The 19845-nt window shown below is 39.1% G+C and overlaps 1 protein-coding gene across 1 annotated transcript; it reads right to left on the reverse strand.

The window, feature by feature from the left end:
- Positions 1 to 964: 964 nt before the first annotated feature.
- Positions 965 to 18149, reverse strand: elna (elastin a). The gene is made up of 37 exons (XM_054600658.1): positions 18122 to 18149; positions 17979 to 18029; positions 17781 to 17861; positions 17591 to 17626; positions 17286 to 17466; positions 16946 to 17113; positions 16597 to 16773; positions 16248 to 16424; positions 15884 to 16075; positions 15556 to 15711; positions 15005 to 15202; positions 14807 to 14893; positions 14667 to 14699; positions 14304 to 14387; positions 14058 to 14096; positions 13678 to 13803; positions 13463 to 13597; positions 13169 to 13279; positions 12866 to 12952; positions 12717 to 12749; positions 11863 to 11955; positions 11731 to 11766; positions 11294 to 11344; positions 10655 to 10681; positions 10548 to 10562; positions 10396 to 10425; positions 9714 to 9740; positions 9046 to 9093; positions 7858 to 7911; positions 7638 to 7694; positions 7304 to 7339; positions 6909 to 6977; positions 6207 to 6245; positions 5519 to 5575; positions 4081 to 4116; positions 2648 to 2722; positions 965 to 2518 (listed from the first exon to the last, which is right to left on the reverse strand). The coding sequence occupies exons 2-37, from the start codon at positions 17979 to 17981 to the stop codon at positions 2514 to 2516; spliced, it is 2859 nt and encodes a 952-aa protein (XP_054456633.1). The 5' UTR covers positions 17982 to 18029; positions 18122 to 18149; the 3' UTR covers positions 965 to 2513.
- Positions 18150 to 19845: the final 1696 nt, after the last annotated feature.

Here is a 19845-nt window from a genome sequence, read left to right on the forward strand (position 1 = left end):
ATTTTCTCCATTTGCTAGGGAAATTAAGGAGTTAAAGATGAGCAAGGGGTAAAATTAGTTGAAATTTCAACTGATTTGCTGCAATGTGCACTGAAAGCAACTGAGATGTCAGGGGTGTAAAATGTTAAATTAGTTGAATCTTTCAGTGTGAGGCTGAACACGTGGGATTTTTTTTTACAGGCAAGCACACAATTTAACAAATACGGAGGAATAAGTAAAAAGTTAAAGATGAATACATATTTTCTCAGATTTAAATTATGCTTTTTAAAAAAAAAAGAAAATCACTTTTGAATTGGACAACGGAATCCAAAGGCAGCACACAATATAAGGACAGTCCCAAAATATGTTTCCCAATTATTGGTACCACGAAGTTACCCTCTTTTAGAAATATACTGTACCAGAACACACATGTATAACAGCATACTACTGCAGTTCAGCAGTAACACTATTTCTAAAGTGGGACATTAATAGACTTCTGCAGATGGAACAACTGTGTAAGCTACTTCTACAGGATGCGGATCACGGGTCAGTGGTTCTCCCAAGAGATCTTCAGAGAACAGCAACATGAGTTCATTATTTCCAGCTGGCACAACAAGAACAGTCAGCTAAATTACAGCTGAGGCAAAATGTCTGCCCCTAATCTGTTTGTTGTCATTATTATGAAGCGCTCTGCCAACTTCTGGCCATCGATTTAGTGATCTTAAAATACACTAAATTGATGGTTCCTGATTCATTTAGCCCAGTGGTACAAACAGAGAAGATGTGGCTGAACTGAGATGCAACAACACTTGCACCTGAGATATTATGGCTTTGTGGTATGTGGCGTATAGCGAACTTTTCTAGCAGCCGGGACACTCTGAGCCAGGTGTTTTTCATCAACAGGTCAAACTGCTGCTGCAGTGGAATGCACTCATGAAGAAGAATGAAAACAAAACAAAGCAGATAGGACAACACAAGATATTTTAACACATTGTATTTTGTTATTTAATGAAGCAAATAAATGCTGGATTCCAGGAACAAGTCACATGTGTGTCGTGGAAATTATAAAAAGTGCAAAACCACACTGTTCCTCCTTATAAAAACAATTTTAAATAAAGATGAAGAGTATCCCATGGCACATAAGGCAAGGTCTGACCCAGCGAGGCTCAAACACATTTCTTACACAGCACCGAGTGAAGAGACGGAAGCCAGCGTTTATCAAATTAGTACAAAATACAATACACAATTAGAGAAAGAGATGGGGTCACTTGGCAACAGCGCTCATGAACCTTTGGTCAGTAAGCCTTTTATAAAAGCAGCTCAAGTAAATGAAGAACAATGGGAGTTCATGCCTCACATTAACATGTCGTCTCTCCCATTAAATTATTCTGTATTACAATTCTAAACACTGAATAAATGCAAAAGCAAAGGATTGTTCTTGTTTTATCCTCACACATTCCTGATGACAATGAAGCTATGAGTCAAAGCATGGTGCAAAAAATCTTGAATAATCATGTAATGACAAGATTCATAAATGTAAATAACTGCTGCAATGAGACTAAACATTTGAAGCAGACTAAAGCGCTCTGTTAAAGACACATAATGAAACATTCACACATACATAATGTAAATGCTAGAGTAGTAGAGTTACATTTTAATCTACTTGGAAGGCTTTCCCACGGTTTTTAAACATCCTGTATCGAATCAAACGCTTTTTGATTGTCTTCAGCATGCCGTTACTCAAAGCAGAAACTGCTCTTCATACATCACAAGTTTGGCGACATTAAAAATGCAGCAAAAACTGAACTGCGTAGCAACTAGAATCAGCAAAGTTACTGAGAGCAGATGGGTTGGCCAGAGCCCCAATTCCCGCTGCTTTCTACCCAGCAGGCCTAAAAATAGCAGCAGAGAAGACGGGGAGCTAGAGACGACACTGAGATTGGCCAGATTTCATCAGTTTTTTGGACGAGGCCTCGACCCACCCAACCCCTCTGACATGTCAGAGAGATGACAAGCTCTGCACAGCGAGGTGCGACAGTGTGGGCTGTTACACTGAGAACAGTTCACCTTGCTTTATGATTCAAACCGAGAACAGAAATCATTCATAGGTCACATTGACAGTCAATGGTTCAGTCAGTCTTTCGCACTAAACACACACACATTCATACACGAGAACAACACATGGTGACACAGACACACACTCTTTATAGTCTAAGTGGGCGGGTGCAGTAAGGGGAGTTAAAGCTGATTAACTTGACCACATTATTGATTACAGCCACTATCAATAACATGTGTCACATCAGAGCGTGTACAAAAAATTCAGGGTCGGTGGGTTCGTATAAAACCAGACGTTGAAGTCAAGTAAGTAAAAAAAACAAACAAAACGTCTCTACGTGTTTTCTAATGGGGTTTGTTTGCATATAAAATGTACATTCTAGATCATGCAGTAGCACCATGGTGTCTTGAGGTCACACTGGATCTCAGGAAATCCTCTACTTCCTCCTGCCACAGTATTTGCCCTGGCATCCTGCAACTCAACCTGCAGCAAAGAACATCAGGATTAGTATGAGGAGATTATGCAAAATCACACACATCTGTTCTTTTATGTAGACGGCTCCTGCCTATGTACTTTGGCCAAACTGACTGGAGATGGTAAATAGTCTTTTACCTCTATAGCCTCCTCCTCCTCCTCCTCCTGCACCACCAAGGAAGCCCTGCAATGGACCGTACTTGGCTGCTTTGGCTGCAGAACAACACAAAGAACAAATGAATCAGCTAATTACTTTAATCAAACATGCCCTAATGCTATATACTTGTTAATTGGCTTATCATGTTCCACAAGAGGTCTCCTTGCTTCGCTGTTACGGTTGACTGGAGTTTACGATTAGTGGATGTGCGGTGCTTGACTACAGCACCACACAGCAGCTATACTGTACCACCGACCTCCCAGAGAAGCTGTTATACACTAAAGACAGAAGACTTATTGATGTCCACTACCACTGAACCAAACACAGGTGCTGTGTGTTAAACTACAGATGGATTTATTGATGGAAACTAGGGGGAAAATCCAGATTGAAAAATCCTGATGTTCCACTAGCTTTTTCCAATGCTAGTTAGTAGACGTTTTTCTCAAATGTTTGGGAATGAATTTTTCTCAATTGTGTATATGTATGGGATGTCAAGTAAAATGCTGCCATATGAATTTTCACAATCAGACTGTATGATGTCACTGGCTCACACAAAAATCCTCCCAACATCAGGGCCTTCATACTGTTAATGTAGCAACGCCTGATTTCATATCCCTGTTCCATCTAAAATAACAAGGATTAGCTAGACCATATTGTATATGAATATACATAATGATGGCATTCCTGCTAAGCCTTCATTCATTAGAAAAAATAGATTTTGTAAATTCTTATCTGTGTATGAGTCAACCATGTACTTTCTTTACATCCACAATGATTGCTTTTCTTATGAACATAAATGTCAATCACTAGATATGTTATATTACTGTGTGTAATGTTATCCTATGTGTGATCCATCCATCCCGTCAATCACAGGACTGACGATGAAACAGACACAGAGACAACCATTCACGCTCATATTCACACCTACTGTCCAGGCAATTTAGAGTAACCGATCATGTCTTTGGGCTGTGGGAGGAAACTGGTTCACAAACCGTTGATGGAAATTAACTTCAGTCATTCATACATATAGTACATTCACACAGGTGTCCTTGAAAGCTGTCGATACATCAGCTACTGTGAGAGATCAAAGCGGTGACTGTAGTTATCTAAGAAACCAGACATGTTTCTATGAAATAATCCCACCGTCCGTAATCTCAGATGTTCAGGAAAATGCAGATTATCATAAATTCAATGTGCTGGTTTGTGCTTTGCCATCTGCACAGACAAGCACACACAGTGACATCCCACTCTTTTCCAATCTCATCCAAATAATCTTACGTGTCTCCCACGAGAAGAAATTGGAAAATAGGTTGAGGTGCAAGGGACATTTTCATGACTGATACTACTTATTATCACTTTCTAACGTGGTGTTTTTGGGTGCATAGAGAGATGTGAGGAGGTGGGTGTTTGGTACCTTGTTGAGGCGTCAGTGGGGCTGGTACATATCCACCTAGACAACATCAGAGACAAATTAGAGATGAGATAGTACCATTAGAGTAATGCCAGGATGAAACCTCTTTGGATCTGTCACAGTGCTTGATATACAGTATTTATCCTGTCCAGGGTGTGGTGAGGGAAATCTGTTGACATTAGTAGTAGATCACATGGGAGTCACTTAGATCTGCTGAGCTGTTTGATCCAGAGATGCTGTCAGTGTATTAAAGTAACCAGACTTTCATTCACAGTGATGTTTTCACGTTTATGTTTTGCATTTAAAAGACACAGAAAAGTAATCTTAGTTAAAGTTAAGCAGAGGGAAGGGTTGTGTTTTTGCCCATTGAAGCTGATCAAATTTGAATAACGTGACCTCTGAAACAGAAATGTATTTTGCAGATTTCTTCCACTGTGTATAGTAATCAAATTCATCTCTCTGTAATTAGGTGCTCAGAGGAGAAAAAGGCAGGTCATCATTAGTCAAACACAATCTAATTATCTGTGTTTGAGATATTACAAATAAATTGGTAAAAGTGAAAAGGCCTTTATGCTTGCATGAGCCAAAGATAAAAATATGAATTTCCATAATATTAACGTTTGTATCAGATTGTGTTTTTATGTGATTTCATGATAAAATTAAATCATCTCATCATAAAAATTTAGGACTTTTCAAATTAAATTTGAAATTTCTTGAGTTTGTGATCTCTCATGCCAACTAGTGAAGATCACATGGAAACCCACAAAGCAGAAGTGTGCAAAAACTGAAGTTGAATTGTGTCTAAGTGACAATTTCCAGCATAAAGGGAAGGAGATAAGAGGGACAATATAAGTTGACAAACATACATGGAATATGAGCCATAAACTAATCCTCTATATCCTTGTCTACGTGGAAGCAGTTTGGCCTACGTGTTTGGTTAAATGTTTGACTTCCAGTAGCAACAAAACAATGATGACAAACTAAAACGTTAAGTAACTATAACGAAGTTAAAATGGTAATGTGTACTTTCATGGAGCAGAAAGAATAGAAAATATGATAAATCAACATTAAACCAAATCGAAATTATGTCATACTACTCTACTCTACATACAAGAAATGACACTAACTGCTCTTCTAAACAGGTACACACACACACACACACACACACACACACACACACACACACACACACACACACACACACACACACACACACACACACACACACACACACACACACACAGTATCCTACTACTGTCTTCTTCCTTTACCTCCACCTCCTTTAAGATAAATGACCCTATTCTGATGTCTGTTCGGACCTTTTCACTGATTTATGACACAACCGATGGTCCTCAAAGGTCACTACTAAGAATGCCACCATGTTCACCACCAATACTGAGTCATCAGCAAAGAAAATAAGCACAGGGAGCAGCACTAGTACCTTGGTAGTACTGCTGGGGGTAACCTCCTCCATAACCAGGAGCCACAGGAGCCACACCTGTAATATTAAAAAGCAGTTACCATAGAGACTCATTGACAGTAAAATGTCATAAGTGTGTAAACTGACAATATGAGTTGCACCATTTAATAATTAGTTTTGGTTAGGAAATCTAGCAGCGTTAAACATCATCAGGTTAATTCTGAATAAATAACCTAGTGACACATGCAGTATGTACAGTGAATATGACAACTTGACCTATTTTTCTGGAAAGCCAATAATTATTCACCATTTGGCAAAGCTCTCCCCTCTACTGGCAAATGAGACAAGTTATTAAACCATCTGTGGAAGGATTTCACACAGACAAATATCTGTCCGGCCATTGGGAGGAGGATTAGGGCCATGAGTTTTAATGACTAGCTTGTATCGTATCTGCGGGGCAGTGAGCGGAGGCCGGACCGTCGGCTGCTGCTGTGTGATTACACTCATCCCTCACTGATGGGCGGAGGAGGAGAGGAAGGACCAGAAGCTACACTGCACAAAGTGTAAAGTGTGTTGTGGACAGCTGAAGTGAAATGTGGGCCATATTAATCCTCTGATATGTCTTCTTTTGTTTGTTTGAAAAAAAAAGAGATGATAATACAGGAGGAAAGGAGCAGAAAATATCTAACAAACATGCAACGCTCCTCACCTTGCTGATACACACTGCCGGCTCCAAGATTGCCGTAGCCTGGTCAAATGAAAGGAAAATAAAGAAATCATGATAATGTGTCTATTTTTAGTACTTTGTGTGCATTGGGTATAACGAATTTTCAGTTTTTATGTTCCTATAGCTGTTGTGACACGTAACCAGAGGCTCAGCTGAGGTCACATTAACAACCTCATCCAAACGTTTGTTTTCCAGGGCAGGACTCTCCGGGGGTTTGTGTTATCTTCAAACAGTCACACTTTGATGTTGCACACAGTATAACTATAACAGTAATCAGTCGCCATCAGGAAATGTTGTGTTGTTGACTTGCTCCGTTTACAAACTGCTAACGGTACTGTAATACTTCAGGGATTACTGCCTTTGGTAGAGCTGGATTCTGTAAAATGTAACTCTACTAATACATTTTTCCTTAGGCACATAAAATACTTAAAAGATAATGTTCATACTGCAAATGTTTCTTTAATACAATAAATGTAAATACATTTTGCAATAATAAAAGGAAACAAAACAGCACTTGACTAACACTTGATTCTGAACTATACAAATGTACTTAAAATCTTCTAGTAATATTAATGTGGGAAGCAGGGATCAGTATGGATCTTCATAAACAGTGTTTGCCAACATCAGCTCAAGACTTTCATTGTGTTTCCATGTGCTGTAACACTAACAGGCCTGTTACACTACCTGGTTTGGGTGGTTTAGCTCCAGCACCACCACCTCCCAGTCCATATGCAGAAGGATAAGTCAACCCACCTGTCGCAAGAGAAAGAAAACTGGCTTAGATGTGGTGATAAAGACTTTTACATGGTTCACCCATAGCTTTCCTGCACAGAAAAACTGGAAATTAAAACACCAGTTGATTTCCTTCATCAAAGTATCCAGCTGGTTTCTCCTTCCTGAAATTAAGCCCCAAACTTATCAGCATGCTGGTCAGTTTCCTGCACAGGAAGTGCGATGCGATGGCATCTCCTGACCAACTGTCACTTTGAGCACTGAGCAGAACGTTCTAGTTTCTTTTTTTAACTCAGGGGGGAACATTGTGCAACAGTGCTGTCAGCCTCATCTCCTCTCATACATACCCTGACCATAACCATGATGATATGGCCTGTATCCCCCTGAATCATGATGACAGAGAAAAGTAGCATTATTGTCTGTTTGGTCAGCTCATCTTCTACAGCTTGTGTCGGGGGCTGCCCAATCCATGAAATGTCAATGATTTAACCAGTCTTATCATGAAAAAAATATATATATATATAATATATATATATTTATTTTTATAATTTTACCATGAAAGGGGAAATAAGTGTGTGTGCCTTATGTTTTTCCATTAACTGACACCTGTATTGTTTATAGGGTTAAAAAAAAAAAAAAGGTCAACTTTATATGTTAAATGAAATGTTGATGAGTTATTACCTTGATAACCACCAGCTGCTAGTGGGATTCCTACTCCTCCTCCTGCTCCACCCCCAGCTACAAAAAAGCACAACACAACAAAGTTGGAGCCTTCACATGGAAACAGCACATGATATGGCATCAGCACCGCGAGGAACTGGAGCACAGACAGGAAAGAAGTAATAGTCACTACAATTTATACCAAGCCTTTAAATGTTTTGAGAAAATATAGGGAACTTGCTTCCATAGGTTCCACCATATGGATATCCACCTCCGGCTGGACCAACACCTGCTCCTGTTCATATGGAGTAAAAGTGTGTGAAGACTGGAGGTGTGAAGATTTAACTGAGTAGTCCCCATTAAAATCGTTCATGCTGACTTCATCATCAGCAGCTATATCTTCCTATTAGATTACCTTCTTTGAAAAAGCACCGCACTATTCATTGAGTTAATTAGTCAAATTAATTGTTTCATTAAACAGGGTATCACTTGGAAAACTGAGATAAAACAAAAAAATTTGAATGCCACTCATAACGTTATGAAGGCTACAATATTTCCCCCTCTGTTTCACTCTGCCTTGAGAAGTGTGTAATATGTATTGTATCTTCATCTTGATAGCTTCCAATGTTTTAACATTAGTATTCAATGTTTCTTGTTTTGTTTTATTGTCTTTTTTGGATGCTCCTGCAGTCGACCAAATTTCCCTCTCAGGGACAATAATATTTATCTTGATTTTTGACTGACTGAGTTGGACTAAATGAAATGCAAGAAAAACACCTTGCATCAGGTCTCTAGTCAATGTCAGGTAAAATAGTGCAGAATAGCTAAAATACTGTACAACTGCAAACCTGCTGATGCATAAAACTGATGACCGTTCAGTCCATTGGAGGCGTAATTGGGGAGAGAAAGGCCTGATGCAGCTTTTCGTAATATATAAACAGGCGTTTTTATCGATTCAAGTTGAGTCATTAACTGTCCAGACAGAATGTGCACAGTAAGATAAATATGATATATAACATTGAATAGGAATAGGATGATACAACGTGCATTGATAACATCATTAGGATGTTTGGATTTAGAAATGAAGACATAGATACAAATACATCTACAAATTATATAAATCTGAAGTAAATTAAGCACTTAGGTTAACATTATGAATCATTTAACAGATAATCACACAACTGTTCTCTTTTTCTGCTGCAGAGCCACATGAAGTAGATAAGGGAGATTATTTTTACATTATTTTACATTAATACTGAACTTTCAGTACCTATATGAACAATTAATTAAATGTTGATATTGTGGCCATGGAATGAGCAAAATAAACTATATGCATTGTGGGACACAAGAAGGAGAAAGTAGTTTATGTTGCAACAAATGCATCATTGTACAGATACATTCTGATTCATGATTTGTTAGCCATCATTACCTGGAAAGAATGGTTTAGGTGCTTTGCCACCTATGCCAACACCAACACCTGAAAACAGCAACGTTAGTATGATTATAGTCACAGAAACTAATGACCATAGCTGTTACTCTGTCTTTGTCTCCACCGTGTGGCCAGATGGATGTATTGCATCACATTACAGTTTTTCTCAATTGTTAACATTTTCTGAAAGTGTACCTCATATTTTTCAGAACTCCACACACAAAAGGCAAAACTCAACAAATCTCCAGCAAAGTAAAACTCTGCTTTCAAAACAATAATATGTGTCAACCGTGGCTTTTTTCTTTGCTAAAGCTCCGATTGCTTGTTGACCAATTGTGAAAACAATGTTTACCCATGCGAGGAGTTGGAGCCTTAAGTTTGGCATGTTGAATGGCAGATTGTTCCATGTGAACACAAGAGATTTTATTCATGAGAATTGTGCGTGGTTTAGAACTGCCAGCTGAGTGTAAAGCAGGAAACGTGCCTGAATGTTATCAGAAGTGGTTCAGTGGTTTGGTACATGAGCTACAGGTTGTGGTCATTGTGACTCAAGAACCAGTTTCAGCGTATAAATAATTGAGAAAACTGTAAGTTTCAAAGACAAACATAGCTACGGCTAAAAACAACATGGAGTTCTTAAATCAATAAAAGTATAAATATTGGCCTACCTCCAGGTTGTTGGACTCCGGTTCCAACTAAAGGAGAGAATAGACTAATACATGAGCTATCTACAAAATGTTGCTAATTAATACAAATGAAGACAAAAAGGACACAAAACATACACAACATAGAAAGAAAGCCCATTTAAAAGGTTGGGATGAAAGCAGCGCTTGCAAAGGAAAATAAATCGTATGTGTTAGGTGTAACTAAACACACCTGAATACAAAGGCAAATACTGTTAATATAGTATTAATACTAAAAATGGTTTACCTTTTCACTGTATGTTATTTAAAAGATTTAACTGCAACTAAATGACTTTGATTAATATATATATGAAACTTATTTTTATTAAGATATATTCTCATACATATAATAATTGACTTGTAAACATTTGTTTAGATTTATTTATTCAGTCTTTCTTTGAACATGAAAGTCACATGACCAGGTAAACAATGAGATTAGTTGATATCATAGTGTGGCGCATATTTCTCACATCAATAAGTCTCAGATACGAAAGTTAACATCCTGCATAAACTATGGCAACTGATGGAGAGAGGGCAATCTCACTGAGAACAAATAAAGCTTAGACAGAAACAAAACTACATTTGGTACAAATATTACAGAATATTTTAAATAGATTGATAGATCATATTAAATTCACATGCAAAAGAAAAAGAAAACTGCTCTTACCACCAGAGGGAACTCCAACACCTGCTCCACCTGTGATGGATAAATACACAAGGTGTCATATATCTATTGACTAAATACAAGATGTGCAAAATAATAATTAGGTTTTTTTGTTTGTAAATTTTAATATGAGAATATTTTTTTGACATATTTACCAACACCTGTTCCAGCTGTGAAATAATAAAAAGTATCATCAAATTAAGGTTTGTGTAGTAAGTATATATTTAGTACAATGATCAAAAATTTCTTATGTAAAACTTACCACTAGGCTGAATTATTCCACCAGAATCTGTCAAAATGTAAAAAAATGTATAAAATAGGTTAAGATATGCAACAGAATTAAATAAAGACACTGATTTTGGACCCACCACCTGAAAGATATTACAGTTATCATATGCATGAAAGTAATCTATCAAGTGCAGTGTTAGTGTTGTTAAATGAAAGGCGAGCACAAGACAAGGAGCCTACTGTTGGTTAATTGATATCATGTCTTTACAGTCCCAAAATGAAGCAGCATATTATTTAGTAAAATAAGAATTTTACAGTCCAAACAGTATTTGAGAAGACAAATCATTAATTGCTCAAATCTGGAAATTGAAGTTCGATACTGTAATGTTTGGAAATATAAATGATAAGTATATTCTCATATTGTATGAGCAGATTGTGCTTTTTAGATCTAAATCATTAAGATAAAAAATTAAATTTGGATGATGCTTAAAATGATGACCAAAACAAAAGCTTCTTTCTCTTTTGGGAGAAATAATAAAATGAACAAATACTTAGAGGACTGTCCCACACTAAATCTGAGCGGCAAATACATGACAACTACAATTTAATATATTTAAAAAAACCACAGATTTTACTTCATGGTCAAAGGTTTCATGCAAACAGCGAGTCTTACTGGGCCGTGGGACCTCTGGGGTCATGCCAGTTGCGACAATAGGCGTGGGCTCTGCCAAAAGACAACAGGTTCCAGTTTCATACATCGTACTTTTAGCAGGCGCAGAGTGAGAGAGACTAGAAAAGGCAGAAGCTGTGAGGTGGACTATGATACAGCCACAGCTGGTAGGCTGTAAGCTAGAGGTGGTCAATAGCTGGTAGCAATAGCAGTAAAAACAACATGTGAGTTTAATGGGCAGGAAATGGTAGAAAAAATGTAGAAGGGCTATATGATGGTACAGTACTGGTGAAGTAAACGTGAGGTTCAATTGCCATATACAAGTGGAAATGGCGCTTTCCCTTCCATGTGCTTTATATAACAACTGTAATAATATACATGTATAAATGTGTGAACAGAAAATGTCTTAGGAAATACAGAGTCTTGGCATTTCACTGTACCTGGTTTAGGAGTTCCAGCAAAATCTGCGTCCTTCGCTGTAAAAGCAAAGCAAAAAAAAGAGGAATTCACAATGTAAAAACCTATAAAAAGGGCTCATCTAAGAAAATAAGTAACTGTATTCTCAGCTTTACCTGGCACAAAGACAGCAGAACCATCCGGGCCACCACTGAGAGCTGTACCTGGAGTAACTCCTGGTACTGCAAGTCCAACTCCAGTGATGCCTCCTGCAAGAGGCACGCATGAGCTCAGCGAACCGATGCCACTGTTATCTGCTACTTTACATTACAAACTGCTTTTGTGAATGTTTCTTTCCAATTACAATGCTAACAATAATAAGGGCTCTTATGTATTCAACTTTTCTCTCTCTATTGACTCTGTTGGGGAATTTACCTTGTTTTGGTGAATGGATAGCAACAGTAAAAAGAAGATTCGTATTGGCATTTCCTTCCTCTGCAATGTGTTTCTTTCTGTGTGACAGGCGAATAATCACCACAAATGGAATATCTAGAAAGGAGCCCTTACTTTTTGTTTGTCAGGGACTGATCCTATAAAATGCTGTTTAATGTTATTTAACAACCTATTATGTATATTTAAGGTGCGGTCATTATTGTTTGTGAATAATTAAGGTTAAACAGTAATTGAATGGCGTAACTTATCAGCAGATAAGAAATGCTATCTTTGCATTAGTATTAAGCCATGAAATGGTTACTCAAGGCAAATTGGTCCAATGGGCCTTGATAGAGAAAAGTAAGGTGAGATTCTGACTTAGAGCAGATCCAAAGCGGTTATGAAATGGAGACCCAGACTAGCTCAGGGGTCCTCTCCTGATTGGGAGGACCTATGGTCAGGAGCTTTGGGTAATGACCAATAGAATTAGAAGGCAGACCCAGACAGGTCAGGTATTGGCTACCTTACTTAGCAGGTGGTTTAGGAAATATGACCTTTTCATGAGTATAAGATGACTGAATGATTACCAGGTTCTTACCATGTTTTGGTGGTTTTACACCGCCTGGATATCCTGCATGAAAACATACCTTCATCAATATCTTTATCTTGAAACCAACTTTGTCACTTTGTATGATGACAAATCATCGTGCTTCTACTGTCTTTCCATACACACTGCACATTCAGTACCTTCAGCCCCGATTCCTCCTGGTAAAACTCCTCCAGCTCCTCCAGTCCCTCCCAGTCCTCCTGTTCCTAAGCCTGCTCCAGCTCCTCCTGTTACACATAATTAAGGAAAATAAATGAAGTTCAATTAATTGTACAATACACAAAACTGTGTCTTACCTATTAAAATCAGTTTATACAGAATAAATGAGTATGAATATGTAGTTTATGCACCAATGAATCAAATCTAAGTAGGATACGATAAAGTGAGGCAGAATCAGAAACAATTTATGCATTTCTGAAAGTGTGCTTATTTATTTATTATACCGTATTTAGCAGCTTTTGCGGCAGCAGAGTATTGTCCACCTCCCTGTCCTGGGAAAAAACCTGCTGCTGCTCCTCCAGTTCCTAACCCTGTTCCTGCTCCTCCTGCAATTCCTAATTAAGTGAGATGGAGCAGGTCACATGATTAGTTTAATTATTGCAATCTAAGAACAAACGGATGAGATAAAGTAAGTGAGAAAATAACATTTTAATCATTGAAAATTGTTTCCTATCAGAATAAGTTAAGTTAAGACAATATTGAATGTCTTTGAATGTGTGCTTATTTATTTATTATACCGTATTTAGCAGCTTTTGCGGCAGCAGAGTATTGTCCACCTCCTTGTCCTGGTAAAAAACCAGGACCTGCTCCTGCTCCTCTTGTCCCTCCCAGTCCTCCTGTTCCAAATCCTGTTCCAGCTCCTCCTGAAACCCCTAATTCAGTTTGAAAACCGTAACCTTCCTATCAGATTAAGTTCATTTCATGAGACATTTTTTATGCTGTTTTCACCTACCGTATTTAGCAGCTTTTGCGGCAGCAGAGTATTGACCACCTCCTAGTCCTGGTGCTACACCAGATACTCCTCCTGCACCCCCCAGTCCTCCTGTCCCCAACCCTGCTCCACCTCCACCTGAAACTCCTATTCAAGGGGAGTTAAGCAGGTGTCGCTGAATGTGTAGCATTTAAATTACTTTGTGCTTATTTCTGCTGCTGTTTCTTCCAACTCCTTCTAGACCAGGTACTCCAGCTCATCCCGTTTTTCTCGATTTAACTGTCTCTACCACATAAGTATCTTCATCGCCTTATCAATGGTTTAAGTTAAGGTCTAGAAAGCATTAAGATGATTCAGAAGATTGCTGAATTGGTCAAAAAATAATCACAAAAACATCTTACCATACTTTGGTGGTTTGACTCCAGCACCAGCTCCATAACCTGTTGGAAGTCAAAAAATAATCACAAAAACATCTTACCATACTTTGGTGGTTTGACTCCAGCACCAGCTCCATAACCTGTTGGAAGGCAACATAATGTCTGTGACTGTGAATGAATTTGATCAAACTGTCCAGAAGGAAGCAGTAGAAACACTTTCATTGTACAAAACCTTTTTGTCTGCACTGATGTATCAGTTTGATGACTTACCTCCATAGCCGCCACCACCACCAGGAAGAACCTGCCCTGCTCCCCCTGGAACTCCGCCTCCTCCCAGTCCTGCTCCTTGGGCTCCTGTTTGGGATTAAATAGAGAAATAATGTCTCGTTCACTGTTAAAAAAAAAAGTTACAAATGACGGAATTTATTTGTAAATTGTCATTACCATTTTAGCAAACAAAATTTAATCTACAGTATTAATGCATATAAGGCCACATTTTCCAGAATTTGTGATTGTAACATTTGATTTATGAAATAGTGAGTAGATCAGCACTGTATAAGAGAAAAAAAACCAGGCCACACCTTATGACATGGTTATCATTGCAAGTTCAAATGGTAAAGATCACATTCTCACCATATTTAGGAGGTTTAGCACCAGCGGCTAAAGCTGCAACACAACATGCCCAGATGAGGTTAGATTGAAACTTGATCTTAGAATTTTGCTAAATGAATATTATTACTCATGTAGATCAAAGGTCTGTGGGGCATGCTTACATCCATATCCTGGTAAAAATGGGCCTCTTCCAGGAATTACTCCTCCACCTGCACCACCACTTGGAACTACCCCTGCACCACCTGGACCTTTAATGCAAAAAAAATGTCATGTAATCATGCAAACTCACTTAAAATACTATTAAAAATGCATGGTTTTGGTCTGCAATATTCCTTTTCAAGAGATTGAATTCCAGTTACCATATTTAGCAGCTTTAGCAGCAGCAGAGTAGCCTCCACCTCCCAGTCCTCCTGTGCCTCCATATCCTCCACCTCCCAGTCCTCCTGTGCCTCCATATCCTCCACCTCCTAGTCCTCCTGCTCCTCCATATCCTCCACCTCCTAGTCCTCCTGCTCCTCCATATCCTCCTGTGCCTCCCAGTCCTGCTCCTTGGGCTCCTGTTTGGGATTAAACAGAGAACTAATTTTCTTTTTCACAAAAAAGTTTTAAAGTATTAATGCATATAAGGCGAAATCTTCCAGAATTTGTGATTGTGAAAACCTCCTGTGGAAAACAAGTTTATCTAATTAGCTAGCTTTTGGGAGAACGGTGACAAACCGAGTGTGGTTGTGTTACTGTAGGCTATAGTTTCAGTTTTCATATAAGCAGCATGGGTTAGAAACATTTCATATTCACATTTTTCATGTTGAAAAACGTGAACATGTTTTTGTCTTTGAGTGTATAAAACAAAATAATGATGTTTCTGATCTTAATTGGATTTTATCTTTGGTTGACAAAAAAAGTTCCATACCATATTTAGCAGCTTTGGCAGCAGCAGAATATCCTCCTCCGGTCCCTAACTGTCCTCCGGTCCCTAACTGTCCTCCGGCTCCTAACTGTCCTCCGAACTGTCCTCCGGCCCCTAACTGTCCTCCGGTCCCTAATTGTCCTCCGGTCCCTAATTGTCCTTCAATGCGTATGGCCAAGGGAGACAAAACACAATTATAGCTTACACTTACTTCACATAGTGTACAGATGTTTATACTTGTGAAGACATAAGTACACATTTTAGAGTTCCAATAACAACATAATGTTATGTCAAAAAAAGTGCATATGATCATGCCATTTATACATCATACCATATTTAGCAGCTTTGGCAGCAGCAGAATATCCTCCTCCGGTCCCTAACTGTCCTCCTCCGGCCCCTAACTGTCCTCCGGCCCCTAACTGTCCTCCTCCGGCCCCTAACTGTCCTCCGGCCCCGAACTGTCCTCCTCCGGCCCCTAACTGTCCTCCTCCGGCCCCTAACTGTCCTCCGGTCCCTAATTGTCCTTCAATGCATATGGCCAAGGGAGACAAAACACAATTATAGCTTACACTTACTTCACATAGTGTACAGATGTTTATACTTGTGAAGACATAAGTACACATTTTAGAGTTCCAATAACAACATAATGTTATGTCAAAAAAAGTGCATATGATCATGCCATTTATACATCATACCATATTTAGCAGCTTTGGCAGCAGCAGAATATCCTCCTCCGGTCCCTAACTGTCCTCCTCCGGCCCCTAACTGTCCTCCGGCCCCGAACTGTCCTCCTCCGGGCCCTAACTGTCCTCCTCCGGCCCCTAACTGTCCTCCTCCGGCCCCTAACTGTCCTCCTCCGGTCCCTAATTGTCCTTCAATGCATATGGCCAAGGGAGACAAAACACAATTATAGCTTACACTTACTTCACATAGTGTACAGATGTTTATACTTGTGAAGACATAAGTACACATTTTAGAGTTCCAATAACAACATAATGTTATGTCAAAAAAAGTGCATTTGATCATGCCATTTATACATCATACCATATTTAGCAGCTTTGGCAGCAGCAGAATATCCTCCTCCGGTCCCTAACTGTCCTCCTCCGGCCCCTAACTGTCCTCCGGCCCCGAACTGTCCTCCTCCGGGCCCGAACTGTCCTCCTCCGGCCCCTAACTGTCCTCCTCCGGCCCCTAACTGTCCTCCTCCGGTCCCTAATTGTCCTTCAATGCATATGGCCAAGGGAGACAAAACACAATTATAGCTTACACTTACTTCACATAGTGTACAGATGTTTATACTTGTGAGGACATAAGTACACATTTTAGAGTTCCAATAACAACATAATGTTATGTCAAAAAAAGTGCATTTGATCATGCCATTTATACATCATACCATATTTAGCAGCTTTGGCAGCAGCAGAATATCCTCCTCCGGCCCCTAATTGTCCTCCGGCCCCTAACTGTCCTCCGAACTGTCCTCCGGCCCCTAATTGTCCTCCGGCCCCTAACTGTCCTCCGAACTGTCCTCCGGCCCCTAATTGTCCTCCGGCCCCTAATTGTCCTTCAATGCATATGGCCAAGGGAGACAAAACACAATTATAGATTACACTTACTTCACATAGTGTACAGATGTTTATACTTGTGAAGACATAAGTACACATTTTAGAGTTCCAATAACAACATAATGTTATGTCAAAAAAAGTGCATATGATCATGCCATTTATACATCATACCATATTTGGCGGCTTTAGCTGCTGGTGAATATCCACCAACCACTGTTCCACCTCCAGGTACTCCGCCTGGTACCCCTCCTGGAAACCCTCCTGGAAACCCTCCTGGAAACCCTCCTGGAACCCCTCCTGGAAACCCCTGGAACCCCTCCTGGAACCCCTCCTGGTACACCTCCGGGTACTCCTACAGGTCAATATAAATGGAAAGGTTTTTGCTAAACCTTTCAGCTACAGGATGAGTGAATAGATAATAAAAAAAGAGGATTTTAAATAAGCTTACATGATACAAAAAACATGAAAGTTCTCACCATATTTAGCAGCCTTGGACCCAGCTCCATACCCCGCTGTAAAATATTTAAAATTAGGGAAGCATATAATAACATTTTTAAACTAAAGTACATCGAAAAAAACAAAAAAGAAGACAATGAACTTCTCACTCATGAGGCCTCCAACATGGCTAAAGAGTTTTGTCTTTTATGTCTTTGCTAGACATCATACCTCCTGGCACCTGCCCTGGATACAATCCACCTGTGCCGCCAAAACCTCCAACACCACCCACACCTCCAACACCACCAACACCTGCAGCAGAGAGCACAAGCTTTAGATACACATATGTTCTGTATTAATTTTACACAACTTGTATTATGTTTTTCTTGATAGAAGAACATTGTCTTGGTAATCAAAGTGGTCGGCTACCATATTTGGCAGCTTTAGCCTGAGCGGGTGAGATGCCCCCGGGTCCAACTCCTGCAGAAAGTAAAATACATAATGTATTTTTTGGTCTTTTCTTCTATATTTCTGCTCCATATCCATTAACAATACACTTTGGAAACACACACCAGTTCCAACAGGATATCCAGGCCTTGACTCAGGGCCACCTATTCCTCCCGGAAGTCCAGCTCCACCATTTCCAAAGCCGTAACCTGAAACATTGTAATGTGACGCTTCATTAATCATTGAGCTGATGCAACAGTTATACCAAATGTTTGCATAAAATAATAATAATAATACAATTCAAAAAACATATTTTTACCAAAAGGCAGTTTGCCACCTCCAGGTTTTGCTCCGTAGCCACCTGAAGAGAGAAAACAGCATTTGAGAGAATTATGAGCCGTAATGATTTCTGTGCATATATACACATAATCATAAGCAACAAAAAGTTAAAGTTAATACAAGGAATGTTTAACAGGTTATGAAACAGTCTCAATGTAATACTGTTGCCTTTATATGACCTATATAAGCCTAAGCAAAATTGACAAGCCATGAGATAGTAATTCTCATACACAAATGTAAAGCATACCAGATTCTCCAGATGTCTAAATATATAAAGAATGTAAGCAATCTAAATCACATCACATATACCCTGAAAACCTCATGTTTGAGTATGGCTGAAGATTGCGGTCAAAAGTCCGGCCACTGTCTCTTTCCATTTCTACCATCAATCTCTCCTCTTAACCATCAAATACAGGCAGAAATGCCAGAAAAAAATCTATAAAATGTCAAAGGCAAGACCCCTATTTTAGTGATCACACAGCTGTGATTATGTTAGGACATTGATACAAATTAGAGAAGCGTAAGAAAAAAATCATAATAATAGAATAGATCTTTTCAAATAAATTTGTAAACATGTCATCCCTTCATTGATTTTTCAGCTGCCTGATGGACATGGGTGAGTTGGCAAGCTTACTATATTTTAGCAAAGTTTTATAGATTGGCTCATCTACTGCATGTGTTGGAGGCAAAGTTCTGCTTTTTTATTGCACCCAGAACAATAAGAAAATAATCTTTCTAGGGCGAGTAAGATGTTTGCTGGATAGAAATAAGCACTGTAACATTGAAAAAGTTGAAATAGTCGCTGTGAATATATCGTAATCATCATCATCATCATCATCATCATCATCATTCATATGAACTGAAGAGTTCAACTCTTGGATAACACAGTTATAGATCCAGATCACACCTTGCACTTTGGGTGATTTGAGGGGGTATCCGTGGAACACTCCCGGCTGCATTGGTCCACCGTAACCGCGGCCTCCTGTGACAGAATAAATCAATTTAAATCCTAGTCACCTTATACCAATAATATTGACACAAATACAACTACATATGTGTTTGTAATACTTCAATAATCATAAATAAGGTTACCTGGTCCTTGACCTCCTGGTCCTCCCCCTCCAACTGCATGAGATAAATCACATAATCCAATCAGACACTGAAAGAATGGCCTGCCAGCAAGAAATCAGACACTCATGTTTTTAGCCTTATGTTTTCTCAAGCTTGTTCTTGAATTCAATTCAATTAATTTTGTATAGCCCGAAATCACAAATTTGCCTCAGAGGGCTTTACAATCTGTACAACATATGACATCCTCTGTAGCAGGATGCATGCATCCGAACAGGAAAGATTCCCCCCAAAAAAACCTTTAACGGGGTGAAAAAAAGGAAAAGGAAAAATCATTGTTGGAATGTAAATATAAGATGGACACTGGCCTTGAAACAAATTAGAACCTGTACCATTGTGGTCCAGCAGCATTCGTTTTTGGATAACCTGCAGACATTTGTGG

Source organism: Anoplopoma fimbria, chromosome 1 (genome assembly GCF_027596085.1).
Source record: "Anoplopoma fimbria isolate UVic2021 breed Golden Eagle Sablefish chromosome 1, Afim_UVic_2022, whole genome shotgun sequence".
In the NCBI taxonomy this organism is placed as follows: Eukaryota; Metazoa; Chordata; class Actinopteri; order Perciformes; family Anoplopomatidae; genus Anoplopoma; species Anoplopoma fimbria.

Excerpts from the sequence above, each read along its gene's own strand:
- elna (XM_054600658.1), bottom strand. Across the intron at positions 9,094-9,713 it reads CGGAGTCCAACAACCTGGAG|GTGTTGGTGTTGGCATAGGT; the intron begins GTAGGCCAATAT and ends TGCTGTTTTCAG. Across the intron at positions 4,117-5,518 it reads CCCCCAGCAGTACTACCAAG|GTGGATATGTACCAGCCCCA; the intron begins GTACTAGTGCTG and ends GATGTTGTCTAG.